The sequence below is a fragment of the Monodon monoceros genome, unplaced genomic scaffold (genome assembly GCF_005190385.1).
Source record: "Monodon monoceros isolate NGI ecotype Baffin Bay Population unplaced genomic scaffold, NGI_Narwhal_1 Super_Scaffold_3, whole genome shotgun sequence".
Lineage (NCBI taxonomy): Eukaryota > Metazoa > Chordata > Mammalia > Artiodactyla > Monodontidae > Monodon > Monodon monoceros.
Genome location: NW_021703780.1, coordinates 40,584,120 through 40,612,117, shown reverse-complemented (window position 1 = coordinate 40,612,117; position 27,998 = coordinate 40,584,120). Strand labels below are relative to the sequence as shown.

General features: G+C 58.0%; 1 protein-coding gene across 1 annotated transcript; it reads right to left on the bottom strand.

Annotated features, from left to right (window-relative positions):
* Positions 1 to 381: 381 nt before the first annotated feature.
* On the bottom strand, positions 382 to 27,998 carry COL11A2 (collagen type XI alpha 2 chain). The gene is made up of 66 exons (XM_029242660.1): positions 27,917 to 27,998; positions 25,098 to 25,247; positions 24,753 to 24,963; positions 24,114 to 24,276; positions 22,307 to 22,498; positions 21,423 to 21,500; positions 20,737 to 20,799; positions 19,878 to 20,057; positions 17,684 to 17,743; positions 17,542 to 17,583; positions 17,248 to 17,310; positions 16,889 to 16,963; positions 16,334 to 16,420; positions 16,016 to 16,072; positions 15,796 to 15,849; positions 15,656 to 15,709; positions 15,495 to 15,548; positions 15,284 to 15,337; positions 15,045 to 15,098; positions 14,908 to 14,952; positions 14,749 to 14,802; positions 14,285 to 14,329; positions 14,044 to 14,097; positions 13,807 to 13,851; positions 13,651 to 13,704; positions 13,364 to 13,408; positions 13,078 to 13,131; positions 12,904 to 12,948; positions 12,728 to 12,781; positions 12,259 to 12,366; positions 11,183 to 11,236; positions 10,855 to 10,908; positions 10,706 to 10,750; positions 10,568 to 10,621; positions 10,400 to 10,444; positions 10,208 to 10,261; positions 10,055 to 10,108; positions 9,784 to 9,837; positions 9,284 to 9,391; positions 9,051 to 9,140; positions 8,828 to 8,881; positions 8,516 to 8,623; positions 8,280 to 8,387; positions 8,084 to 8,137; positions 7,930 to 7,983; positions 7,641 to 7,748; positions 7,363 to 7,416; positions 7,058 to 7,111; positions 6,776 to 6,829; positions 6,581 to 6,634; positions 6,131 to 6,238; positions 5,692 to 5,745; positions 5,477 to 5,530; positions 5,307 to 5,360; positions 4,741 to 4,794; positions 4,362 to 4,469; positions 4,214 to 4,267; positions 4,020 to 4,073; positions 3,682 to 3,789; positions 3,475 to 3,528; positions 3,132 to 3,167; positions 2,877 to 2,930; positions 2,497 to 2,764; positions 1,821 to 1,933; positions 1,251 to 1,457; positions 382 to 522 (listed from the first exon to the last, which is right to left on the bottom strand). The coding sequence occupies exons 1-66, from the start codon at positions 27,996 to 27,998 to the stop codon at positions 382 to 384; spliced, it is 5,211 nt and encodes a 1,736-aa protein (XP_029098493.1).

Genomic DNA, 27,998 nt, shown 5'->3' with positions numbered 1-27,998 from the left:
CTCCAAAGTCCGCTGATTTTTGTTGGCATTTCTCTCTTTATCTTTTTTGTCATTTTGTTTTCCACTCTTTAAATAATTAATATAATTACTTTTAAATACAAAATACACAGTGTCCTTTCTCTTCCACGTGTTTGGGGTGATTGGGAGGTAAATTTTAAATAAGGGTCTCATCTGTCGAACAGGGCACAGGCTCCAAGTGGGAGGGCCGCGAGCCCCAGGTGCACCCCTCCCCTGCACTGCCCCTGACTGGGGGCTCTCGGTGCCCTGGCCCAAGGCCCCCTAGATGGCAAGGAGCCCTTCTGCGAGGTGGCACAGAGCCGATGCTGTGGGATTCCAGGTGGGCCTGGTGTCGACGGACAGGGCCAGACAGAGGAGAAGGTCTTAGCCCATGAAGCAGACAGGCCCCAGCAGCACCCCTCCCCGCCTCGGGGGGGCCCCCAGGTCTGAGAAGGAGGCGTCCAGCACTGGCAGCTGCTCCAGGACAGGTGTTCGAACCTCCAGCACCGTCCGGCCTTGCTGGGTCTTGAGGGGGAGACACCAGAGTGAGAGGAGTGAGCATAGGGGAGGCACACAGGGCCCACAGACACCCCAACCTCAGGCCCAGGCTCTCCGCGCCTTCAAGTGCCCTGAGATGCTGTTCCTCTCATCCGTGTCCCATGTTCAGACTTTGCTAAAGTTTCTTCCTAAAGTTTCTTCCAGAGAGTCAGGATTGGGAAAGCTGGGAGGGTTGTGCGTGTGTGTGTGCATGCACACGCATGCAGTCTTGAGCCAGTCTGAACACCTTTGGGTTTGCCTTTGAGATTATTTGTCTGTAGTGGTGGCGTGAGCCTGTGTGACTCCACGGAGACGTGTGTACATGTGTTTGTGGGTGTAAGTGTGTGATGACAGCCAACACGATTCCACGTGTGTGTACCTGTGTGACCCTCTCCAGGCGACTCTGGGGATGTATATACGGGTTGGGGGTGTCCGTGTGCCCCTCTGTGGGGAGGGGGCATTGTTTATACCCCGTGTGTGCAGAGGGCAACCTGTGTAAATGTGCTTACAAGCCTGCATGACTCACTCTGGGTGACACTGCCATGTGCACACAGGTGACACCCACCTTCCATCCTTCCATCCTTCCTGCCCTTCCTGACACCAGGAAGCTGGCCTCCTCGTGCTCTCCCCGAGCGCCCCTGCCCGAAGGGTCTTCCCACCGCCTCCTCCAGCCTGAGTCTGGGACCTGCCCCCACCCAGCTCTCCCTGGTTCCCACCTGACAGCCGTCTCTGAATTCCTTGACATAGGGGCTGGTCTCCGGGCTCAGCTCATCCTCATTGGCCCCTCGGAGCTTCAGGGGGCCATCCCGGATCTCCCCAGAGCAGGGGTACGAGATGTTCTGGTGGGCTGAGACGCTGAGCAACCGCAGGAAGGTGAGCTGGACCACACCGACTGGGGAGCCTTCTGAGTCCACGTAAGAGAACTGGCAGGAGAGAGGGCTGTAGTCAAGGATGGACACGGGCCTGCAGAGCAGCTACAGAAGCAGGGCGGCTGAGCCAGGGTCATGGGTGGGGAATGGGTGGGAGGAAAGGGCTGGGGGAGAAGTAAGGGGCCGGGGCGGGAACCAGGGGATAAATAAAAGGCAGACTTTTGTCTTAGGTTGTCAAGGGAAGGAGATGAAGTGAGCACCAGAAGACTGGTGAGAAGGAACGGAATAAGAGAAGAGTCAGCAGGCTCTGCAGGGTCAAGGGTCAGGGAACTTGTCACACAAACCCAGAAACCACTAGGCCCAGAGGGGGGCTCCACTGTGGTGCAAGGGACAGGGCAGTCAGAGGCCAGATCTCACCTGCGTGACATCATCCCTGGGCGTCACACAGGTTTCCCCTCCTGCCGTAAAGTTGCAGAAAACGCGGAAGGCATCCCGAGCACAGCCCTGGTTGGGGTCGACCCAGTACTCTCCTGTCGAGTGGGGGGGGAGGGTCAGGGCCCCTAAGGTCTTGGACCCAAGATGCTCTTTGCCTCACTTCCCTCCCACTGCTCCAACCAGCCGCCCCCACATATGCCCTCAGACACCCAGTCCTCCGATCCCCCGCCAGGCCCCCAGAACACAGCTCTGGTTTCCCTCATCACCTTATGCCCCTGTCCGGCTCTGCCGCCCCTCCCCCCAGCAGCACCCCCAGGCTCACAAATGGAGGGGGTAGGAGCACTGACACCCTCACGCTGGTCCAGCGTGTGGCTGTAGGCTTGCACACGTGTCTGTGTGTGTAAATGCCAGCATGTGTGTCCACGAGTCTATGTTTATCTATTTCTGTAGACCCTGAGCAGATAATGAGCTGAAGAGCCTGGTAGGACCATGTCAGTTGCTAAATACTGAAATACCTCTGACCCAGTTGGTAAAGAGCTGCTGCCCCAAGCCCCTCCACCCTCACCCCCACCCCACAGCTTCCCCAAGCCTCCCCCGACATCCATCCTGCTTGTTCATGCCCACGCAGTTGTTCACATGTCGTGTCCCTGGCACTGACCGTCGGGCAGCTCTGGGTGGCAGAGCTTCAGGTCCTGGCAAGTGCGAGCAGGGCTGTCCTGGGTCCCTGTCGGCCGCCTCATCTGCTCAATCTCCTCCCGCAGGGAGTCCAGGGAGCCAAAGACCTCCTCCAGCCCCCCAGGACTGCCCGGGGCCCCCCCAGTTGGCACGGCCTCATCTTCCTGCATCAGCTGGCTCCCATCCACTGAGCGCCGAGTCTTCTTGGGCATCTGGATGGGCAGGGGCTGGATCACCTCACCGGGGGGGCCCTGGTGGAGGGAAGGGCGGAGAGGGCAAGAGACAGGTCAGGGTGAGGGCGATGTGGAGAAACACCCAGACAGAGGGGGACCGTCAGAAGAGCAGGACCTGACACTGACTCACCGGGTGTCCCGGAGGGCCCTGGATGCCCTTCTCTCCCTTAGGTCCGGCTGGGCCCTGCCAAGGGAGTCAATGAAGTCATGGAGGGGTCAGAAGGTCAAGAATGCGATCAAGGTCACAGAAGGGTCAAATCAGTCTCTGGGCTGGGAATGAGGGGCTCCGCCAGCAGGGAGTATGTTTGTCTTGAAGAGACAGTGTCAAGTCCACCTATGGAGGGCTGGGGGAAGGGAAGGTCAGAGCTGGCTGGGGGTCACTCACTGTGGCTCCTTTGGCTCCTTTGGGGCCAGCAGGTCCCTGTGAAACGAGGAACAAGAAAGAGATGGTCAGCACAGGGGAAGGTCAGGACAAGGAGAACTGGAGAGGCAAGGTCACGAGTTCACAGGACCCGGGAGCCATCACAAGAGGGGCAGGCATGGGAGACATGGGGAAATTCGGGAGGCCCTGGAAGGACAGGAGTGGAAACACTGAAAGTGTAGGAACATATGGGGGACACGGGAACCTATGAGTGTTATGCTGGCGTTGTCATGGAAGCCAGTGGGGGATTGTGGAGGGGGGCAGTGGGGTTTAGAGGACTGAGTTGAGGAACAGATGGGGTACTCACAGGGAAGCCGGGGGGCCCTCCAGGACCAATAGGGCCAGATGCTCCTGGGATGCCCTAGGAAAGGGAGGGGCCTGGTTCAACTGGGTCCTCCTCCCCTCCCCCTCCCTCACCCCACAGCTGAGTCTCCACCCCCCACCTTCCCATACCCCCATGAATCCCCACCCTCACCCCACCCTTAGACCTCCCAGGACCACGCCCTCTACTCACCGTCTCCCCCTTTGGCCCTGTGGATCCCTGAGGACCAGGAAGCCCTCGATCACCCTTCTCTCCCTGCTCCCCCGGGGGGCCAATCAGTCCAATGAGACCTGGGTGACCCTGGAAAAGGGGCCAGGTGGTCAGGGGGATGCAGAGAGGAGACACATGGACGGGGAGAAGGAGAACCACAGGGGTCAGAGCCCAGAAGACAAGAGAGGGACTTGGGCCGGGTCTGAGGAAAGAGCAGGGGCTGCCACGGCCCTGACTGAGGAAGGGCTCCCCAAGAGCACAAGGCCCCCCAGAGGTTTCAGGGGTGGGGCTGAGACACCTGGCAATGTGCGGTCACTCACCTTCTCTCCCTTGGCCCCAGCATCGCCCCGGAGGCCAGGAAGCCCTGGGGGTCCCTGTGGGGAGATAGGAAGTCACTCTCTTCTGGGGGAGGCGGGACCACACTCTCCCCCCACCACTCCCCACTTCCTCCAAGGCTGGATGCCCACTGCCCCAGGGCCCCCCCCACCCACCCACCCTATCCACAGTCACTCACCACAGGGCCTGGAGGCCCAGCCTGGCCTGTGGCCCCGGGACGGCCTTGCTGACCCTGCAGATTCAAGGGGACCACAGGGATGAGGAAGAGTGTCCCCACACCGTGCGCCTCCCCCTCCCCAGCCAAGCCTCTCTGCCCCGTGACTCACCACTGCGCCCAGGAGCCCCCGCAGACCATCAGGGCCAGGTTTTCCTGCTGGGCCTGCAGGACCCACAGGGCCTGTCTTTCCCGGGGCACCCACAGCACCAGGATCCCCCTGAAACACACCCAAAAAAGTGTCCTGAAGGGCAAAGGAGGGGGTGTGGCTGGGGGCAGTGGGTCCAAGGTGGACAGGGGTGAGGCAGGGAGGAGGGGTCAAACCCCAGGGACTCCTGGGGCAGGGACAAGTATAGGGAACCCTGTCCCCGCAGGGGGCTCGGCGTGGAGATGGTGGATGTGGGGGAGGTGTTTGGAGGCTGCTGTGTGAGGACCAAAGGGGTGGGAAAATGGAAGGGATGTTCCAGCATCCAGGGCGGCCTCTCCCTCACCTTGGCTCCCTTCTCTCCTTGTCGCCCCTCAGGACCAGGCGCACCAGCAGGTCCCTGCAGGCGGAGGCGGCAGTGAATAGCCAGGCTCACCTCCCTCCCCCTCGCTGTCCTCCTGGTGCACACACACACGTGTACACACACACACATACCTGCGCATGCACAGGCACGATCGCAGAGGCCGACTCATGGATGGGAGAGCCGGTACAGCTGTATCAGCTGTTAAAATACTGAGTAGTTCTGTGCATTTGGTGAAGAGCCCCTTGCCCACACACCACCAGCAAAAAGAGGGTTAATCCTGACCCAGCAGGGACCTCCCCAGGAAAGCCAGCCCCTTCCCTCCGTGTCCATTCTGATTGGTTGGTACACAACACCACCCCTGGCAAGAACAGATGGAATATACAGGAACAAATATACACAGCACGCTTACAAACACACATGGTCACACACATACACACCTCACCCAAGGACAACCGGCACACCAGGCATCTCCCTCCACATCCCACCTGCCATTGCCCCAACTGCCATCCAGCCTGCCCCGCAAGGTCCCAGGTGACGACCTCACTTACCCGCTTTCCAAGTGGTCCAGGAGGTCCATTCTCCCCAGTGGGACCAGGGGATCCCTATGGAGGGAGGAAGAGTGGTGGGTGAGGGACCCCTCAGGCATAGGGCATAGTAGAGGGGAAACAGGGCTGAGGGCCTGGGCTCAGTGGTGGGGTAGGGGTCCCCGGGCACTCACAGGCTGTCCTGGCTCTCCATCTTCTCCGCGGTCACCCTTAGCACCATCCTGGCCCTGCAGGGATGAAATAAGGTCAGAAGGTCAAACTGCCAATCCTCCCATCCCTCCACCTGCCCTACCACAACCCCGGTTCCCATGCCCACACCCATCGGCCACACAGAGCCCCTCCAGAGCAGACCACCTCTTTGCCCCTCCCCTCCCCAGGTAAGACTCACCCGAGGGCCACTTTCTCCAGGAGGGCCAGGGTCGCCAGGAAAGCCAACAGGACCCTGATCCAGAGGGAGACCAAGGGTCAGGGTCACAGCCCCCTAAGCCCACGCAGGGCCAACAGACCCCCATGGCCACATGCCACACTCTCCCTCTCTACAGGCAGTGCCCACCTGCACCATTTAGGAAGAGGGTCTCCGGCACTCCCTTTTCCCCACCTCCTGCACTGCCTGCCCTCTAAGGCTTTCAGGTTATTAACTAGGGTTTCTCTCACTTTCTCTCTGGATCCCAGACCCTGTACATCCCTCCCAGGAGACCCCATTCGCAAAGCCTTCCTCCCAGGCATCCCCCACACTCTTGGGCTCCCCAAACTCCAAGATCCTCACACCCATATCCCCAGATCTCCATTCACAGGGGCCTCCTCGCAGCCCCTCCCCACAAACTCACAGGGTTCCCTTTGGGGCCATCATCACCGGTGGGGCCCTTAGGCCCTGGTGGTCCCGCCTCTCCTGGCTGCCCCGACTCTCCTTTCTCCCCACGTTCCCCGCGTGGACCCTAGAGGATGAGCGGAGGTTACAGATGGTCCCAAAGGGGTCCCAGAGATCAAAGATCCAGCCCCTGCTTCTAAAAAACCTTCAGCTTCCCCCTCGTGCATCGCTGACATCGGGGTGCACACAGAAAGGCAAGCCCATCGTGGGAGTCCCTGGCCCCTCTTCCCTTCAAGGAAAGGGGACAGAGCCCACCCGGATCCAGGGACCAGGGCTCACGGAGAATGACCAGGAGCACAGACTCATAGGCTGCGCAGGAGTTCCAGCTCCAGGAAGTCAGAGGAAAGGTGGGGGTGGGATTGAGGGGGTGAAGGGGATTGCAGAGCAGGGCCTCAGAACTACCACTCACCTTGACCCCTGGCTCGCCCTGGACTCCCGGAGATCCTGGCTCTCCTGGCTCCCCCTGCAAGGAGATTGGGGTCAAAAACCTCCACCCCCCCAAAAAAGAATCCTGATATTCCCCCTCACTCTCTTTTGACCCCCCAAAATTGGCAAAAGTCCAACCCTCATCCCCCCAGACCATCTATGTACCGCTTCCCAGTACCTTCTCTCCAGGGGGACCCAGGTTCCCAACACCTCCAGGGGGACCTTGCGGACCCTGGAAGAGGAATAGAAATAGGGATCATTGCTTATGGGAGGGGGGGGCATGGGGGGGCAGAGCCTGGAGGAGGGCCTAAGGTCAGAGCAGTGAGACGGTGGGAGACCTTCCCAGGGTCCACCGGCTTCTCTTGGCATCTGAGATGAGACTAGAGTTTACAGTCTGGGGAAAGGGAGGCAGAGGACTGGCCACACTGATCTGGAGGGACAAGGGGCCAAGAGGACTCACATCAGCTCCATTGGGTCCAGCTGGGCCTCGAGGTCCTGGGGGCCCGGGGGGTCCCTGGAGAAAAGATACACGTGATGGGAAGGGAAGTGAGAGAAAGCCAGCCGTAGATGCACGTGAGTGGTGGAGGGTGAGGGAGGCAGAGGTCCTGGCGGGGAGGGAGGCAGCCAGGCCAGGGAATGGCATGCAGGGAGCTGGGAGTCGGAGGCAGTGGGCTGCTGGGGTGGGGGCTGGATGAGCAGGGGTGTGCCTAGCGGGTGGGGCTGGAATCAGTCAGGATCACACCCTATCAATGGGGTCCCACTCACCATAGGGCCCACGTCTCCTGTCTCTCCCTTCTCCCCCGAGGGGCCTGGCAAACCCTGCGCAGGTGTACACAGCACAGACCCAGGTGACCAAACCACCTGGAGCACAGCCCTCGGCAGAGGGGTCCCCCCCATACAGATCCCACATACCCCCCACCACCCAGTCCTCTGCCCCCACCTCCCCAGACCTCCTTTGTCAGCAGGGGGCTGGGGGGTCTGGGGCGGACATCAGCTCCAGCGTGAACCCACCTCTCAGCCCCTGTCTCCACCCCCCAACTCACCTGTAGACCAATGGGTCCTGGGGGCCCATTGAACCCTCTTGTTCCCTCATCACCTTTGGCTCCAAAGTGTCCCTGGGGACCCCGAGCTCCAGGCTCCCCATCTGCCCCCTGAGGTGGGAGGAGGGCAGGACAAGGACACAAAGATGGTCGTGGGTCAGGTGTGTTCTAGCCACAAGCCCCACACAGAGCCAGGCACCAGGCCTGGAGCCCCCCACTCCCACCCCCAACCCCATGGGCAGAGGGAAACTGAGGGCAGAATCAAGGCTGCACACAGGACATCGTCACTCACCGCGGCTCCAGGCTGCCCCACGGGACCAATGGGTCCAGGGGGTCCAGGAGGGCCCTGGGGGAGAAAGAAGAGTCAGAGATGCCAAGATGGGGAGAGACCAGGTGGGAATGAGGTTAAAGGCCAGAGGTGAAAAGTCAAAGGAATGGACACTTACATGTTCCCCCTTGTTCCCTTTAGTGCCCTTCTGTCCGGGGTCTCCCACCTCACCCTGGGGGTAGAAAGCAGGCGGGACGTTAGAGGAAGGAGTGGGTGGGGCGGGGAGAATAAGCAGACAGGGATTGCGGGCCATGCCCAGACCAGCGATCTCATCGGGAAAGAAGACTGAGTCCAGGGTCTGTGGCCTCCCTCACCTTGTCTCCATCCTCTCCTGCCATGCCCGGGGGGCCAGCAGGGCCAGGAAGCCCCACGGGACCCTGCACCCCATCGCGGCCAGTCGGACCGATGGGGCCCTTCTCACCCTGTGAGAGAAGGAAGGAGTCATGACCCAGAGATAGCTGTCCCCCTCAAACACCCCTACAGGAAATCCCCCGTAACCCATCAGCTCACAGACCCCTCCCCAGCATCTCCCCAGGGACCCCACACTCACCGGAACACCTTTCTCTCCTGCTGCTCCAGGGGGACCTTGCGGCCCTGGGCGCCCTGGGGGGCCAATGGGTCCCCCAGATCCTGCTGCACCTCGCTCCCCAGGGGAGCCCTGAGACAGGAGATAGAGTGAGACACCCCAAAGGAAGAGACCACAGCCCACCTACACCAGAGGACCACTGACCATGGTTCCCAGGAGAAGAGCCCAACATCAGATGCCTTATGGCTGACCCTGCCCGGTCCCGCAGCCCCCTCAAAATCCAGATGCCGCACCGCATCCTTCCTCCCCTCTGCCCCCCAGGGACCCCAGACTTACTGCAGGGCCAGGGGGACCAGCCGGACCTTCATTTCCCTTCAAACCAAGTCCACCCTATGAACCAGAAATCAGAGGCAACAGACGTGAGACAGGAAGGGGGGACATGGGGTCCAGGAGACAAGCGGGGAAGGATGGGGGTGGGGAGACGGGAGTAGGGTGACGCTGAGGGGTGCCGGGAAGACTGGTGACTCATTACAGGCAGCCAGGTTGGAGTCACACTCACAGCAGTGCCAGGGAGGCCTCTCTCTCCCGGGAAGCCCCTCAGACCAGCGGGACCATCCTTCCCTGGGGCCCCAGGGGGCCCAGGGTCACCCTAAAAGGAAACAGGTGATGAGCCACTTCCACACTCCCAAATTGGGCAGAGAGATCTCTGTTCCCTCAAATCCCCATTTGCCTGTTCCCTTAGGCACCCCAACCCTAGACCCCCAAGTTCCCCCTGCCGGGCCCCTTACTGACCTTTGTCCCTTCTTTTCCAGCTGTTCCAGTGAGTCCCTGCTCTCCAGGGGGTCCCGGGGGGCCTGGGTGACCTCGCTCCCCCATGGGCCCGGTTTCTCCTGCGGCTCCCTGGGAAAGAGAGAGAGAGACTCCAATCTCAGAGCCTTCACCTCACTCTGTCCACCTTAAATTTTCCCTTAGAACCCCTTCATGTCTGCCCCAAAGCTCCTGGGAAATTCCTGGAGCTCTCCTAGGCCTCCACTCTGGTTTTCATTCCCCGGTGTGGAGTAACCATACCACGTGGTGTCCCTGAGGGGACCTTCCTCTTCTCCAAGATGCGAGAAGATGAGAACTGGTCCAGGAAACAGACTGAAATTTGGGATCCCTGCTCCAAATCCCAGTCCCAGTAGCCCAGCTCAGTCAAAGGAGGGGCAGGGGCCCGTGACCGGGAAAAGGGAGAAGAGAGGCAGATAGACCAACTCCAGGGTCTGGGGTCATTTCTCTCCAGGGAGCAGGCATACCTGGGGTCCCACCACTCCTGGGGGGCCAGGGGGGCCGGTCTTCCCTTGGAAACCCTGAGAGAGGAAGAGAGGAGAGGGCAGTCAGAACACACAGTCAGGCGTGGACATTGTGGCACGGACCCCAGGCTCCCGGAGGGTCACCACCAAGTCCTTGGCTGTGGTCTGAGCAGAGCCGAGATGTGCTCCACTCAGCCAGGAGAACCTTCCCAGAGGGCCTTCGGGACAGGACAGCTCGGGAGTGAGGGTCTGAGGAGGCCGGGGCACCACTTACCACTTCTCCTCTCTGGCCTGGGTGTCCCGGCAGCCCATCCTTCCCGGGGGGGCCCTGGAAGAGGTTCAGATGTCAGGTGAGCTCTAGGCTGGGAAGGGGGATGGGGAAGGATTCACAGTACCAAGGCGGGTCAGAGGTCAGAGGTCAGCTTACTGGAGGTCCTTTGGGGCCAGGAAATCCGTTGGGGCCCTGAGGTCCAGGGAGACCCTAGAGACAAAGCTAGGTTGAGTCAGGAGAATGGGGAGGGGTGCTGGGCAAGGGGTCTCTCCCTGCGGTGAGAGGGAGCCGGCCCCACTCCGGCTCCCTGGGGAGCGCTGGGGAACAGGGGGCTCAGGCCACACTCACCCTCTCTCCGGGGGGCCCGTGGGGGCCATCACCACCCGATGTTCCCTGTGGGGGAAACAGTCAGAGAGTGAGAGGAGATGCTTTCTAGTCAACCCTGAGGCCAGAGGAGTTGAGAGCAGCTGGGCTACAGGGCAGAGCGGGGGGATGAGCCCTGCCAAGACCACCAACCTTAGCTCCAGACTTCCCAGTGGCACCTCGGGGTCCCCTCTGACCCCGTGGACCCTAGAGAGAGGACAGGGGAGTTGTCAGAAAAGCCCCAAAGCACCTCTTTGGATCTTGAGCCGCACGTCTCTCCCCTGCACTCACCGTGGGGCCACGTTCTCCCCGAGGCCCTGATTTGCCTGACACGCCCTGGTGGGAACGAAGCAGAAACAACACATCACCCAGGGCGTGAGGCCCCTGCTCCCAGAGCTGCACCTCCCTCTGCGCCCCCCCCCCACCCTTCCCCAGCTTACACGGGCTCCCTTCTCTCCACTGGCTCCAGGAAAACCAGGAAATCCCAGAGACCCCTGGTGAGGATGGAGAAGGGGAAAAATTGACACGTCACAAAAGGGGAGGACCAAGGAAGGGCCAAGGGGGTTCAGGAGAGGTGGTGGAGGCAGCAGGGTGGGAGACCCGGGCTCTGCCAATAACTAGTGCTTCTGGCCTCTGTTCCCTCATCTGTAGAATGGGAGTGGGCTAAATTCTCTCTAGGGTCCCCCGCTGCTCTGTCAGTCTGTGCTTCCTGTAATTAGGGGTCAGGGAAGGGAAAAGGAGGAGGGCACATGCGGGGCAACGAATCACCTTGGGACCCTGGCGTCCGGGGTAGCCAGGCAGACCAGGAACACCCAGCTTGCCCTGTGGATGGACAGGGAGCGATCAGGAGCGAGAGGAGCCATGGATGCCGCTCCATCCCTGGAGATCCCAACCCTCCCCCCACCCAGAAAAGCCCCAGCCCCTGGCCCCTCATTTCCCACCTCCCAGGATGCCTGGCTTTTGTAACCTCTCCTTGCTGAGAGTGGGTTTTCCCCGAACTCTAGGGCTGGAATCTCCCCTCCCCTGTGTCTTAAAATCTGCAGCTCAAGTCCTGCAGGCTCTGTGATCCGGCCCCTGCCTACCTGTAAACCTCAGCTCCATCTTCCCAGCACACAGTCCTGCTCCACCAAGACCGGCCCACTTGAAGGCAGCCCCGCCCCCAGCCTCACTCCCTGACTCCACTCTGCACCACCCCAGGCCCCCCCCACCAACCATCCACGCCTGCCCCCTGAGGCTTCAGGACCTATCTTGCCAAGGCAGCTGTGGAGCGGAAGTGGGGAGCAGGGGCTCTGCAGCCTGACTTTTGGGGCTCAAACCCTGGCTCTGGCCCTCACTGGCTGTGTGATGAACAAGTTTCTAAACCTCCTGATGCTTCAGGACTGTAGTAGCGCCCACCCCCCAGGATTGACAGGACAAGATGTCACAGTGCTGGCACACGGCGAGGGCTTGGTGAGAGTTAGCTCTGAAGATGTCAGAGCTCACCTCCTCTCTGACTCTCTTCCTTCTCGGAATGCCTACTGCTTGGAGTCTGGACACATTTTCACTCTGCCCGGCACCTTCAGGTATCCTATGACAGCCTCTCTGCCCTGTCCCCATCAATCTGCTGTAAAGTCTTCACAACAGAGACTTTTCCTTAACTTCTTATGTATTCCCCCCCGCTTCAACGCATCAGTGTCTAGGAGGCGCCATGTACACACAGAGGAGCATAATGCATGGTCATCTTTGATTGACTTGCAGACTTCAGCTGTTGGTACCCCACCCCAACCCTGATCCCAGCGCCCCGGGCCTCACCCCCTCCATGCCCTACAGCATGTAGACCAGACCCCTCACACCCTCCCCATCACCTTCTCGCCCATGAGCCCAGGGGGGCCAGGGTCTCCAGTGGGTCCAGTGCGTCCCTTCGGCCCCTCGGGACCATCCTCTCCCCTGGAACCAGGGACTCCAATCTCACCCTGGGTGAGGGGGTTGGAGAGGTTAGTGATAGGGACTAGGGGAGGGGCTGAGCCCCAAGAGGAGAGGCAGGCCCCAGTGAGGCTAAGTGGGGTCGGTGGGGGTCCCCGAAGCTACTGCAGAACAGGGAGCCCCACAGGGGCAGGGAGTGTGCTGTGATTGGCGAGCCGGTGGGTCACGGAGCACGGGGTTGGGTTCCTGCTCAGATCAGGCTCTAGAGGGTGATCAGATCCTCTAAAGGGAGCCTGGAGATGAGGAGTCTGGGGTATTGGGGGGGGGGGGGAAGGCTGGTAACTGGGGGCTCCAAAGGGGAGGATCATCAGCACTTAGAGTTGGGGGGCCACTGTGGGGATTTCTACTCACCCTGTCACCTTTCACACCCATGTCACCTTTGAACCCAGGAAAGCCATCCTCGCCCTGAGAAAGATTGGGGTGAAAGGACACCACAGATGATGGAGGGAGGGGGTGAGGCAGAGATGGACAGAAAGGCTGGTGTGGGGCAGGTGGAGGGGCTGGGAAGTTAGGGGTGCATTGCTCACCTTTTCACCCTTGTGACCCTTCAGACCCCGAATTCCATCCACACCCTGGAATTAGAGTGGGGGATAGAGACTGAGAGATCAGGGGAGGAGGCTGGGCTGGCAGGACCAAGCTCCTGGGGCCCCAGCTGGCTCCCCTGACCCCAGCCTTTATCTCCCAGCCTGGTGGTTCGTTACCTTGACGCCTCGAGGTCCTGGGTATCCCAGAGGACCCTGAGGTCCAGATGGACCCTGGAAGAAGACAGAGAGGCATCAATAAAGGGGTCTCAGGGTGTCACCACGGGGGCCCCCTAGGGGTGGGGGAAATGGAAGTTACAACATTGGAGTCTGGAGAGGGTTGAGGGGTATGGGACAAAGGACTGTCAGAGCCGCGTGACAAGGTGAGGAAATCCCAAGGACTTGGAGGCCCAGGGTCTGGGTAGAGACCCCTCCAGGGGATGAGGGGAGGCGTGGAAGATCTCACCTGGTTTCCTTTGGTTCCAGGGGGACCTTCTTTGCCCGGGTGACCCTGGGGGTAGGGGAAGGAGAGCGTGACCACTGGCCCCTGTCACCTCCTGCACCCCTCCCTACACTTCTTCCACCCAAATGCCCCCCTGGGACCTAATGAAGCTGACCAACCATTGGCAGCACCACCAGTGACCTCCCAGTGCAAGGGACACACAGTATGGACACTCACTGAAGGTGCTTGAAAGTCATTTCCTGGGGTGGAAGGTCAAGGGGGATTTGTATTAAGAGGTGGTGGCCACTCACCGGGGGTCCATCTGAGCCAGGCATGCCAGGAAGCCCTGGTTTCCCTCGAGGACCCTGCAGGGGGATGAGGAGGCTCAGTCCCAGCCAGATATTTGGGGCCCACCCTACACCCCGCCTTGGCCCATCCACCATTCCCCTGATCACTTAGTCACTTACCTTCTCTCCATGAGGGCCGATGGCACCCTGGGGCCCAGGGAGACCCTAGACACAGGAGAGAGAAGTCACAGGGGGCCCCCCAGGGGTGGGCCGCTCTCTCTGCAGCAGCCCCCATTCAGAGCGTGAGCAGCGAAGGCTTGAGACCCTTCATTTCCTGTCCCCACCCGGGATCTGGCCCACTGTGGAAGCCCAGGGGAAATCACTAAAGTTGGGGAGGGGATGGACAGGACCACTCACCTGGGTCCCAGGAGTGCCCTGTTGTCCAGGAGGTCCTGGCTCTCCCTGGGGTCCCTAGAAACAGGCAACCAGGCAGGGGTCAGAAGGAGATGGTGACAGAACAAACAGGGCAGAGAGCCGAGTCCCGGCAGGGACAGCCGAGACGGCAGGCAGGGGGTCGAAATGGTGGCAAAGGGAACAGGACTTTGGCAGAGACCCCAGGGGTTAAGGGTCAGGTGGGGTCTCCATGCCCATCACTCACCAAGCTTCCTTTGGGACCATGGGGGCCATCCATGCCTCGGACTCCCTGAAACACGAGAGGGGCATGAGCAGGCTGGAAGGCGGCCCTGGGCCCTGGAGGGACCTGTGGTTTCTGAGGCCAGGCCATCCCAGAGGGTGGGAAGGGTCAGGCGCACAGCAGTTCATCCCAAACCTAAGCAAACACAGCCGGTCCGGATCCACAGGGCGTGGGGCCCTGGGGCTCTGGGACTGTGGGTTTGTGGGGGTTTGTTTTGTTTTCTTGAGGATTTTTTTTTTTTTTTGGCTATGATGAGAGCCTTTGGTGCGCTACAAGACATGGTCCCGCAAGGGCACCAGGGGGTGAAGGCTGAAGCAGGGCTGGGTGGGGGCCAGGGAGGAGGAGCTGGAGGGGAGGGAGGAGGGAGGCAGTCAGGGAAGGTGGAGAGAGGGAGAGGGCAGGGTCAGAAGCCAGGGACAGTCACTTACCGGGGGCCCAGGAATCCCAGGTGGACCTTTGGGGCCAAGGAGACCTCGAGATCCCTGCATTCAGGTGAGGGGAAGATAGGACCCACATGGGTGAGAGAAAACGTGTCCCTTTCATGCCCGCATCCCTCCTCTGGCATCCCCAAACCCCTTGACACTCACCGACTCTCCAGGCAGCCCCCGAGGCCCAATCTCCCCATCGTCTCCCTGGAGGAGGAGGACGTGGTGAAGCAGGCTCAGCGTCCAGACCTCTCCCATACCCAGCCCCCACCCCTGCCCCCGCCGTCCACAACACTTACCCGATCTCCATCCTCGCCGGGGGGCCCAGGAAGGCCCTGGGCACCAGTATCACCCTGGAAAATGGTTGAACAGGTAAGAGGGGGTGCAGAGCCCCCAACACAGGCAGACACTGACTGTCTTCAATTAACCAACCAATTTCCTTCACTGAGCTCCTGCTGGGACCCTCAGCCTCCTACCTCCCCTCCCCTCCACAGAAGATTTACCCCCTCATCACAACACAACATGCCCCTATACTCACCCTGTGTCCTTTCTCCCCAGGTAGCCCTGGGAGGCCATCAAATCCTCGGTCACCCTGGGGAGAAGAGGGGCAGCGCAGGTGAGGTCCCAGTCCCGTTCCCACCCCCCCCCTCTCTACTGTGCCCTGAGTGGGGAGGGGTTATCCCTAAAAACAAACGAGCTCAGGTGGGGCTGGGAGTTATGGGTGCCAGAGAGGGGCCCAAGCCTATTACCTTCACTCCAGGTTCCCCAGGCATCCCTCGGGCTCCATCAGCACCCGCTCGGCCCTGGGGGTGAAGGGGAGGTGTCAGAGCAAGAGGGGGCACAGTCCTCCACACCCTGTGCTCTGCCTCCCATCCCCCACCCACACCCATCCTACCCTCAGGTCACTTACCCTTCGCCCAGCCTTGCCAGGGGGGCCCATGAGGCCCTGAGGTCCTCTGGGGCCCTGGGAGGGAGAGGCAGGGGCAGGGTTAGTGGGTATAGACGGGGGGCGGGCACTGGTTTGGGGATCAGGTGGGTGGGGGCTGTCACCTGAGGTCCTAGGTCTCCAGATTCTCCTTTCAGTCCAGGACTCCCAGGTTGTCCCTGTGAGAGAGAAGAGAGGGTGGCTGTGCTGAAGGACACACCCATCGGTGGCCTCAGAGCCCTCCCCCAAAGAAGCAAAAAACTTGCAACTTGGTCCTTTTCCAAAACTATCCATACCCCCACACACAAATAAAGAATCCCCTATCCCAGCACCCCACTCACTCACCAAGGGTCCAGGGCGGCCTGTGTATCCCATGGGACCAGGGGGTCCTCGGAGCGCCAGCTGGGGGAGCAGGGGAGACGGAAGAGCTAAGCAAGAGGCAGCTGGAGAATTCCGGACCCCAGGTCACTTCCCAAAGTCACCCTTGTACCCCTGATCTTCATTCCACTGCCCTGTATCTTCCCCAACCTCCCTCTCAACCCCAAACCAACCCAGATCTCCGCCTGCCCGACATTCACTCCAACCTATCCTTCCAACTCTTCCTACAGTCTTCCCCTTCCCACCACACCCCTCCCCCCACCAAGATCCCCCAGCCTTCCTCACCCGTGCCTGCTGCAGAATTGCCTGGGCCTGAGCCTCCTGTGCCGCCACCACGGGGCCCTTGTCACCCCCACCACTGCCAAACCGGAACTGCGGGCCAAGGAGAGAAGGTCTAGGGTCTTCCGGGAAATCCACATGACCCTCCCAGCCAGAGGCATCATCCAGCATGTCTGCCCCATCCCCCAGGTTGCAGGACCCCACTTCCCCCCATGCCCCCCTCCAGTGTCTCCCATGGGTTCCAGGTAGTCACTTAGAGGTTTTCAGAAACTCAACTCCTGTCCTCCTCCTCCACTCTTGAGCCTCTTCCTCCCCAAAGACTCTCCTTTGGTTCTAGACCCCCTGAAATTTAGGATTTTCTGCCCAATTCTAGATGCTCCATGTTTGGCTCCAGGTCATCTAATGAGGCCCTAAACCCTCCACCCCTAAGATCAATCTCTTTGGGTGGATGGTCTTTAGAGGCTCCTCCTTGGCGTTCCTGCTCCTCTGGTTCTTGGTGACACAACACAGTTCTCCCTCCCTCCCCCCTCAGCTCGTTCCAAAGACCAGAAGACAACTCACTGGGAGCATGAGGGATGTGCCGGGAGGGCCAGGGGCCCCATCTGATCCAGGGAGCCCTGCTCGGCCAGGGGGGCCCTAAAGTGGGGGAAGAATGAGAAGGATACGGCCACAGGGGGTTGTTAGGGTCCTGGCATCATTTTGAAACCCTCCTCAACAGAATAAATATAGACTTCCCTAAATCTTTCCCAAGCTCTCCCCACACCCCATGGAGAAAAATGACCGTGAGACACCACACTACTCCCCTCCCCAACCGGAGTCTACCTTCTTTTCTAATGAGAAATTACTGAGCATGGTACCCCTACTGGGTACCAGTGGCTCCTCTGCAGCCGTCCCCCCACCCCCACAGGATGTCCTCATACCCTCTCGCCTGGGTCTCCAACTGGACCTGGATTGCCTTGGATGCCAGGGGGACCAGGAAATCCCTGAAGAACACAAGAAGAGGGGGTAAGGTGTGGGCGTTCAGATAGAAGAGGGGTATGTGGCTAAGGGGTGGTCTCTACAGAAGAGATCTGAGGATCTGGGAGGCTTTGATTGGAAGGATGCTCTGAGTTCTAAGAAGGAGGCCTGGGCCTATGTGGGGAAGGCACAGGTGAGCACATAGGAAGCATCTCTGTGAAAAGAATGGAGGCTAGTGGGTCACAGCTAGAACTCACCGCAGGGCCTTCTGGACCAGGAGGCCCCTCCACTAGCATACCCTGTGGAGTCAAAGGTTAAAAGTCAGAGGCTATAGGGCTAGCACCCCCACCTCCTTCCCTTCATCCCACTGCCTTCAGCTTGGTGACCACGGTGACTTACAGGTTCCAGCACCGCAGGCTCCCCCTTCTCTCCTTTCAGCCCCCGGGGACCACGGGCAGCCTGAGAGAGACACATATGTAACCCCCAGGGGGCCCGTAAGCATCCAAGACACCAGGACTGCCCCCATCCCGGTGGCAGTCTCAGGTCGTCTGGAGGCCTCCTGACCCTATCCCCAAGTCCCCCCCCCTCCTCTAAGACTCCCTCTTCACAGACCTCCCAGGTCTACCAAGGTAGACCTCAGGGCTCCCCTCCCCACAATTCCCAGCTCCACCTCAACAAACACAGTCTCCTCATCTCCCTGAGAACCTCTCTCAGGAAGGTCCCCAGACACTTCCTGGGATTCCAAACCCCCAACCTTCCCAAACCCTCTTCTGGAGGACTGCACCTTATTCCCCAAACTCCCTGAGAACCTTAAGAAACCATCGACTTCCTCACCTTTACCCCATCTCACCAAATAAGAATATCTCTAAGATTGTGGATAGATTTTTACTTGGGTTTAGGGGAAGATCATGCATCCATATGAGGATCTGATGTAATCTATGGAGTCCTTCTCCAGAAAAGAAAAAGTGTATGCCCTTATGCACAGAATTTTACTTAGAGTTTCAAGGGGTTCACAAGTTTAAAACTCCCTGGAGATTAGACATTCATACTGTAAGTAGATCTGGAGAGCAGATATCTCAAACTTAGACTGCATAACTGGACTTTGGAAAAATACAGCTCCTGGGCTCAGTTGCTCAAGCCCCGAGCCAAGCCCCTCAAGTCTTCCCAGTTCCTCTCCCAGCAAGGATGCTACACCCGTCCTCTGACCCTCATTTATACTTCAAGCCCACCCGTCGCCTCTCTTCCACACGTCCACTCAGATGCCCACTCCCAACTCTGGGGCCAGAACCAAGATAAGGACAAGGAGAATGGAGGATATTCACCACCACCCCCCAACTCCCCCAACAAAGATCTTCAAAATGCCCCCTTCTACCTCCATCCTGATCAAACAACAGTGATCAATTTCCAAACTCTCCCATATCCCAGATCAACCCTAAATTTCCAGAAAGCAGCATAAGGGAAAGGCAGCAGAGGGCCAAGGGTGGAATTATTAGAGCAGGGAGGGTGGGATGAGGCAGCGGGGTAGAGGCAAAAGATGAAGTGAGTAGACAGGAAATACCCCACTGACAGGGAGTGGTTGAAAACATGGGACACAATTAAGGGAGACAGAAAAAAGGGACAAACACTTGGAAGCAAGAATGATGCCAGGGCCAAGAAAAATTAAACATGGCCAAGACGGCTAGCAAATGAACCAGATAAACAGGAAGTGGTGGGACAGACAGGAAGCAGCCAAGGAAAGAGGATCCAGGAAGTGGACCTTCAATAACAACATGGCTACCACAACCAAGAGAGAAAAGAAATTCACAAAACAGACAGAAAGTAACTCCGGGAAAAGGATTATGACAATGAAAGGCAATTCTTCCAGCAAACACAAACATCAAGGCTAGTACACACAGGAAGTGGCTGTGATAAATATCTAGGCCCACATGGAAACTTTAGATTTGGATGACCTGAGACACATAGGAAGCAGCTTATTATCAAAGTATAAGAGAGCATGAAAAACTAGAGCCAAAACACAAAGAATAAGTCCCTTCCAGTTCAATCTGACACAGTCACCAGAACGGATGCCACGACTGGAGAAGACAGGAGGGGAGCCATTGTAGAGAAGGAGAGAAGACAGGAGGGGACAGACAGGAAGTGGCCTGTAGGTTAGAAAATGTGATAGAGGAAGTTAGATCATTTGGCAGCAACATGGACAAGAAATTGTTTCGACCAAGAAGAAATGATCGAGACAGACTGAAAATGGACACAAGGTAGGGGCTTACTGACCAAAAGTTTTATAAAATCCAGCTTGATGGAGACAGGAAATGACCAAGAAAGACAGAAAGTGGCCATAGGATTGAAAAAACAAAAACAAAACCCAACAGCAACAACCAATTGCCCTGGACAGAAGGATCCATAGAATAAGACTTTTGGCAAGGGAAGGCAGGAAGTAATGTTTTCAAGCAACAGATACATCTTATGTGAACAGAAAATGGAAAACCACTAATGGGAAGTAGCTCACAGACAAGAGACAACAATCAAAAACAACAGGAAGCGATTCTTGTAGCTCCCACTGGAAGTCAAGGATGGAAGAGGAGCTCCTTTCACTTACGGCTCCCAAGTGGGCTGTCTCCGCGGAGAGTGCAGGGCCAAGCTCCGTCTCCTCACGAAAATCGTCCCCATAGCCATAGGTGTAATCGTAGGGCCCTGCTGTGGGGTCTGTGCCACCCTCCCCATATTCCTCTGTCAGGAACCTGTCAGCTGTGGAGGGGACCTGGAGATCTGTCTGCTCCTTCCCGGGGATGGGGAGGGAGAGGGGTAGATGCGGGCATTAGGGCCAAGAGGAGGTTCTCCCTGGACCCCAGGGTGTGACAACTTCCAGCCCAAAGGATTCTGAAGGGTAACAGGGACTGGAGTTTTCCTCCCAAGAAGAGCAAGGGGGGCCGTTGTAGAGAAGGGGGATGGCCATCAGAGCTCCCCAATGTGGAGGGAGGTCCAGAAAATGGGCCCGGTTGGAAGAAATGATGGGTAACAAGAAGGGTGGCCAGAGGGCTGGACACAGAGTGGACAGTCCATGGACATAATAATCGATGAAAGAATCCAAGGAATGACCAAAGAAATGGATGGAAAGAGGGGCAGAAGAGGAAAAGTGACAGCATTGGACAGAAAATGGCTCCTGGGAACAGAAATATGACAGAAAGTAAAACCATTTGACACCAACAGGGAGAGGAAGTTACTCCAGAATCAGAATAATGGCAGGAGACATGGACACTGGAGAAAAATGAAGGTTCTGAAAGAGGAAAGCAGACCGATAGGTCCGGAGTGACCAGGAGACAGAAGGACACGAATGGAGATGACAAAGAGCCCTCCGGCCAGAGGAGGGGCTGGTTCATCAAGATGACATGGGGCAAGGAGAGTGGGTAACAGACGCCCACCGACCCAGCTAGGGCGAGGGTGGGGGATGGAGTTACCTCCTCAGTGGGTGGCAAGGGGCGTGACTCCAGGTTTCCTTCCTCTTCACCTGGGGTGGGGTCCTAACCCCAGGGGGAAGGTGTGGGGAGAGGAGCACAGGGCGGGAGGAAAGGAGAGAGGTTAGCGGAAAGGGAGGCCAAGCAGCAGTTCATCCCCTGGGGGGCAGTGTCTGTCTGTGCTGGGGGGTGGGGGCAATCTCAGATCTTGCAGCCCCTTAGGAGGGGGGGGACGCTTTGGGAAGAGTGAATCTCCGAAGTCACAGAGGTTTGGGGGCAGAGATCTGGATGCCCCGGCTCTACCTGCCGGTAACCGCTGCCTCTGGTCCTGGGGGGGGGGCCCGGGCAGTGAGGGGAGCTGCCATCCGAGCTGGGCGCCGGGAGAGGGGAGGCTGGCCCCGAGCTGGGCCAGAACCTCCACTTCGAGAGGGGAACGCCTGCCCAGCCGCTGATCTCTTGGCAGGTGGGGTAGGCTTTCGGGGAGGGGTCCGACGCCCCCTGGGGGGAGGGGGAGCCCTGTGGTTGGGGCTTGGAGGCCACTGCAGCAGAGAGACACGGGAGGGGGCAGTGAGGAAACGCCCACAGTCTAAATACAAGGTGGCTCTCCCCGCATGTGGGGAGGGGAGGAAGGTGTCATAGATGTTTGCAAGGGGTGGTGGTGGGGAACGGGAGAAGTCCCTCAAGTTTACCTGATAATCAGGGGTGGTCACCGTAGTCATCACGTCGTAATAGGGGGGCTCGTAGTCATAGTAGAGAGACTCAGTGGACTGGGGTTAGGGAAGGGGTGGTGGGAATAGGTGGGAAGGGGGGGCAGGCAGGTGAGGAGGTGGCGTGGGAGTTGGGGATGAAAGGAGGGGTGGGAGTCAGGAGAGAGAAGGGGTGGTGGGAAAGGGGGGTGGGTCCCACACGTGGGACAGAAGCAGACGTGATTAAGAGATTGATCCTCCAATCTTCAGGCCACTGACCCCTGTCACTGTCAAGACTCCACCCAATTCGTACCCTCCCTTCCCTTCCACGCCCCCAGTCCCTTATCCTGCACCTCCTCGTGCAGGGGGCCAGAGAGAGGGCCCCCGTATCCACACTTGCACAGACCTACTCTACCTCCTACTCCTTCCCCTTTTCCCCTCCTGGTCTTACCATTTCAACTTTCTCCCTGTTTCAGTCTCTCCCCTCCTCTGCTCTCCCATCCTCCGTCCCCAGCTCTCACCCCCACCCTCCATGGTCTCGCAATCTCTTAATTCGAGGAAGGGGGATGGAAAGCCCAAGGGCACAGTCCCAGGAAGACTAGCAGAGGAGGAGACACAAGGAGGGGACACGGCTCCCAGCCACGAATTCTTCATGACGACTTTTTATTTTTAAATGAAAATAAAAAGGTTGATGAATGAGGACTGGGGGTGGGGGGGTGTGATGGGAATAGAGGGTACAGCTGGGGAGGGGCACAAGGGAGGGGAGAACAGGAGCCCAAAATAGGATGGGGAGCTCTGGGACATTGGGGGAATTCCCCTGGGGAGATGCGAGGGTGTCTTCCCTCCCTGGGATGTGCTGCAGTTTGGGGTTCACCCAGCTCCCTCACCTGTCGCTGGGGTTCCTGGTTTTGTGACCTATGAAGTCTTGGTGGTTGCTGCTTTGGAGATCTCTGGGCTCTGTGAGACTGTTGTCTCTGAGGTCTCTCCCTCCAACCCCCCTCACACTCCAGCTCCTTCTGGTCACAGGATTCATAGGCAGCTTGCACCCCCGGGACGATGGCAAGCTCCTGAACATCACCCTACAAAGACAAGAGGAAGGGACACCAATGGAGGGAGGCAGAGTGGGCTTCCAAGAGACACAGGGTAGAGTCTGGGACACGGGGTCGGAGGCCAATCCGAGATAAGACTATATAATGGAGAAGGTCATTACCAGCCCTCCCATATGCACAGTGCTTTTCAGTTTTCAAAGGACCTTCTCATTCATAATCCCATTGAACCTTCACAACAACTGGACAGTTGGACAAGGATTGAAGTCAGTAGGACAAGGATCTTTATGCCTATTTTCCAAGCACATTCCATTCGTAAAAGTTCAAAGAGACAATGACTGGCCCAAGGTCACTCGAAGTGGTAGAATCAGGACTAGAATTCAAGCCTTCCAACTGTAAGTTCAACTCTTGGCCTACACCCTGCCCATGTGGCCATGCATGAGCCTGTTCACAAGGGTTTCTGGAGACAGTGGCCCAACCTTAGTTGCTTTGACCTTCCAATGACAGCAACGATGAGAAGTCTCAGGATCTCTGGAAATGGGGGGAAGACAGTTCTGATTTCCAGTGGCATTTATTTGTGCCCACATGTGGTGATAAGCACACTCTGCATTGTATTCTAGTTTGGGGATACTGTCTCATCTCCACAGTGGAACTGGTAGTTCCTTGGGATGATAGAGATCTGATATTATTCTTCTGTGTTCCCCCTTAGTGTTGGGCCAGCAGGTGTTCAGAAAATGTTGACTGGCTGGGTGGGTGAATGGACAGATGGATGGCTGGATGGATAGATGGGTGGGTGGGTGAATGAGGGCTCGAGCACTTGACTGAATGGGAGCGTTGATGGATGGTGAATGTATGTGTGGGTGGACTGGTGGGTAAATAAATGGGAGGTGCAGGGTAGATACAAACAGTATGTAGGTAGATGGATGGAAGTGAAGAAATGGTAGGGTGGAGAGTGCGGTGGGTAAATGAGTTGCTAGATGCATGCATGTATCCTATGCATGGGTAGATGGGGTGGGTGAGTGGATGGATGAGTGAATAGGTGGATGGATGGGTTAAAGAGGATGGATGAGTGGGAGGGAGGGAGACGCAAGAGGGAAGACATATGGGAACATATGTATATGTATAACTGATTCACTTTGTTATAAAGCATAAACTAACACACCATTGTAAAGCAATTATACCCCAATAAAGATGTTTAAAAAAAAAAAAAAAAGAGGATGGATGGACGGAAGGATAGCTGAATAGATGGGTGGTTTACAGGAGGGAGTGACTGAGCAGGGGAAGAATGAGCAGGTGGGAGAATACAAGACTGAATGCTTGAGTGGGTGGGTGAGTGTGTGAATGGATGCGTGGGTGAATAGATGTGAATAGATCTGCCGATGGATCAGTTGAAGGGATGGATGGATGGGTGGACTAATGAAAACCAAGTGACAGAATAAGTGACTGTGGACAATCCTGCCACATAAGTGGGCACCTAATTCTCCTACAGAAAAAAAAAATTAGCCCTGAAGATAGGAAATGGAAATATAAATTTATGAAAGGAAAAGTGAAGGGTAAGACATAGGAAGACAGAGTACTGAGGTCAGAAGGGGAGTGGATACAAGGCATAGGACCAGAAGTCACTCCTCTCTCTGGCTGCTCTGGTTACCTCAAAGACTTCTTCATCCAGGATCTGAGCACCAAAGATGATCACGCCTCGGGTGTCCAATACTGGATGAGCACTTCGGGGGAGGGGCCGGGTGACTCGCTTCTTGCAATCAATTATGAGGGTGACCGACTGGCCCTTCACAGCCACAGCCACACGGTGCCATCTGGTCATAGGGACAGGGAGGCGGGAGGTTCAAGCAACTGACTGAAGGGGGGAAAGTCAAGAGGGCTGAGCAGCCCTTGATGGAAGGGTTGACAAGTCAATGATAACAATAGTAGTAATCACAGTTAACTACCATGTACCGAGGGCTTACAATACACCAGGCACCATCCCATCACTTTCTCATTTGATTCTCACGATTCTATTATCCCTATTTTTCAGACATAGAAACCAAGGCTCAAAAATGTCAAGGAACTTGCCCAAGGTACAAGCTAGTCCTACTTGCAAGGATTTAAACTCTAAAGCCCAAACTCTGGGCTAGAAGTGACCAGGCAGAAGTTTGGGCAGTGGGTAAGTGAGTGGTGGCCCACAGGGTCGGCAGGGTTTCCTAGATTAGGGCATGGGGGCTCTGCGGGCAGGGGCCAGAGGGGAGCTCCTGAAAGGGTAGGCCAGACAGGCCAGAGGAGCAAACTGACTTACTTGCCATCTGCTAGGCTGAGGCCTCGGAAGACGGGCTGAGCAGGAGGTTGAGGCCGTCCAGTCTGGTCCTCATACAGGAAGCGGACAGGTTGGCCGAGCTCCAGGCCCAGTTGTCGGACGCCCTGGGCACTATAGACAGTCAGGAGGGGAGCCTGGAGGCCAGGGCGGGTCCGGACAGCAGTCAGTAGAGAGAAGTCTTTGGGAAAGCCTCCTGGTACCGGAGAGACATACACAGGTGGAGTGAGAGGCAAAGTGAGACATTAACCCCTTCCCTTCTCGTGTCTGATCCCAGGCCCTGCCCTGTGACCTCGGCCAACTTTCCCTCCTCCAGCATGTCACCCATACCTGGGAAGAGCTGGCGGGTGGGTGCACTGAGCTGGGCGGGTCGGGACACTCGGTAAGCCACATCAGCTGGACAAATGCCTCTCGCCCTCCGGACACCGTCAGGGAGGGAGGGGAACCTCAGGGCCCACAGCACGTCCACAGGGGTTGCACCTGGGAGAGTCCACGAGGGTCAGGAGAAGGGACACACTCTCAGGGGAGCCCACACAGGCGACATTTGGGGTCTAGAGCTCAGCTTCCTGGGGCTCAAACTCCTTGGAAGATAAAAGTCACCTCTCCCTTACTTGCTCCTGAACGGGGCCTGAATGGATGGAAAACGAAAGTCACCTGGAAAAGGGCAGCGCTGAGCCGGTATTCAGCTCCGTGCCCACCACTGTCCCCACCTCCCAGCCTCTGTCTCTGTCACTCCCTCCCTACCTCCGTCTTTCAGCCTATGAATCTCTCTCTATTCTCTCTTAACCTCTCCGTCCCAACTCTGCCTTCCCTTTACTCTAGCTCTGTCACGCTTACTCTCTCTGTCTCTGTATCTGTGGGTCTTTCTCTCTCCCCAGCTCTTCTGTCTTCCTCCGTTTCCCTCACACTCTACCCAACTTTTCCTTTCTCCCTCTCTTCCTCCCTTTCCATGTCTCTTGGTCTCTGGGTCTCTGGCCTCAGTCCCATGTCTCCAGCATAAACAACATCTGGGCAAACGATCATCCTGGGCACGGGAGGTGCAGGGGGGCCACGAGGGAGGGAACAAAGAGGCAGCTCTGTGGGGAGGGGACTGCAAGCTGCTGGGGTTCCCGTGTTTGGGGAGGTGGGGACACCTCTGACCATGCAGAGGAAGGAGATACAAGAAAGGGCCACCCCAGGAGCTGGTGCCCCTGGCTTGGGAGATGGGCTGGGGTGCAGGGGCGGGTGGGGAGCCTGAAGCTGCCACGCAGAGCCGGAGCAGGTCCAGGGCCTGGAGCCACACATCTGTGGATCCCATCAGGGTCCTTTGCCCAAAACCCGGGCAAGCTCCCCACACCTGGAACTTCGACCGTGCCCGCCCCGCCCCCCCTCCCGCCACAGTCCAAAGATTCAAGGCCCGGGCCACCAGCCCTATCCCCCTAGAACTCGGCTTCTGAGGGTTCAAACTCCTGAGAAGACAGAGGTCGCCTCTTCCTCACTTGCTCCCCAATACACATACTTCTCACTCCATCAGCTCCATTGGAAAAATCCCGAAGAAAGTTCCAGCAAAACCCTCATAGAAGTGTGGGGCAGGGCAGGGGCCAGAGTGATCAGGAGAGCAGAGCTGGGTGGGGCGGGTGAGGTGGGGTGGGCAGGCAGAGAAAAGGCCCTTTGAGTCCAGGAGCCGGGAAACCACGGCCTTGCCCCCTCCCACCCCCCTGCCCTAGCCTGGCCCCCACGTGTGGCAGCTCCGCAAACACCAACACACAAGGGCCGCTTTGAGAGACGAAGGGTAAGTGAGACAGAGACACAGAGACTCACAGAGACCCCAGGCCAAGGAGACCTCAGAGGACCCCACCCTCCACCAAACCCCAGAAGAGTACAGTTCCATCCTATAGACAACCTACCCACAGGTCTGCCCACCCATCTTCCCACTTCAAGCTACATACGTGCCCCACTGTCTCTGGCCTCAATCTGCCCCAGTCTCCCCAATGGTGGCCCCATCACCCCCACCACTCCACCTCTGGCCCCCAAAACACCCCTTTCTTAACTCTGATGAATTCCACACTAACCTATTTCCCGCTAGAGTCCCACCTCTACCCACTCAACCCCCAAATAAGAGACAGTCATCTCAGCCATCCCCCTGCCTCCATGTTAAAGGTTCCCTTTTCTCCCTAAAAAAGACTCCTAGAGTCTACAGACATCCCTCACTTCAATTTTCTGTCCCTGAGCCGCAGGCTCCTCCTATCTTGAAAGTTCTTCCTTCTGTAATCTAATCTAATCCTTTATGCTGCTTTTCTGACCATCTTGTCTCCAAAGCAGAGAAGAAACGAATAGTCAAGTTATATGCAAATCAGCCTCCAGTGTTTCCACGGGGGGAGGGGGCTTGCTCCAGCCTGCCTAGTACCCAGGTACTCCCAGCCTCCTCCCCTCCAACATCAAACCCCCTTTCCTAGGAACCAGGACTTCTGGATCCTGGGAAAAAGAAGGAAAAGATTGGGATTGTGGATGCCAGGGTCCCAGGGGAGCCCGGCTGGCCAGAGGGGGAGGGGCGGGGCAGGAATGCAAAGAGTTGGCTCCTGCCTCAGACACCTGATCCTGGCCTGTCCAGCGGCCGTCCTGTTGGCAGCCAGCCCCAATGCTCCCCAGAGCCAGCCGCGTGGCAGCATCGAGGGCACGGGGAGGGGGAAGGGGATCCTGTCGGGGAAGCTGATGGGACAAATAGTCCAGGTATACCTTCTTTCTCTACTTTCGAGGCTCTGCTCTGACCAAGGATGCTGCCCCCCTCACCCCAGAGATACAGACAGAAAGACAGAAGACAGACATGCGCCTCTCACTCATCAACACTGGCATCTAGCCCTGACTCCAGCACCAGCTGGACCACAGTGGCCCTGCTGGAGGACCCCACCATCCAGCCCCACTCACCGCCCTCAGGTGATGCTCCGCCATTCAGCCTTACCTGCCCTCCACCAGTCACTTCAAGGAGGGAAAGAGATCCCCACCCCGGCTCCAAGGATCCTAGGTGTCCTGCCCTCCAGTCTGGACCCCTGACCCCCCCCCAAATCCCATTCTTGGACCCAGAAGCTCCCCCCTGCTCCCCAGGCATCAGCTGTCCCCTGTCCCGAGGTGTGCAGAGATTCCGATGACCCAGGCGCTGGGACTCCCCTTACCTGCCCAGGCGGGGGCCGCGCTCAGGCCCAGCAACAGCGGTACCAGCAGGAGGAGGCGATGGCAGTGGCTGCACCGCTCCAT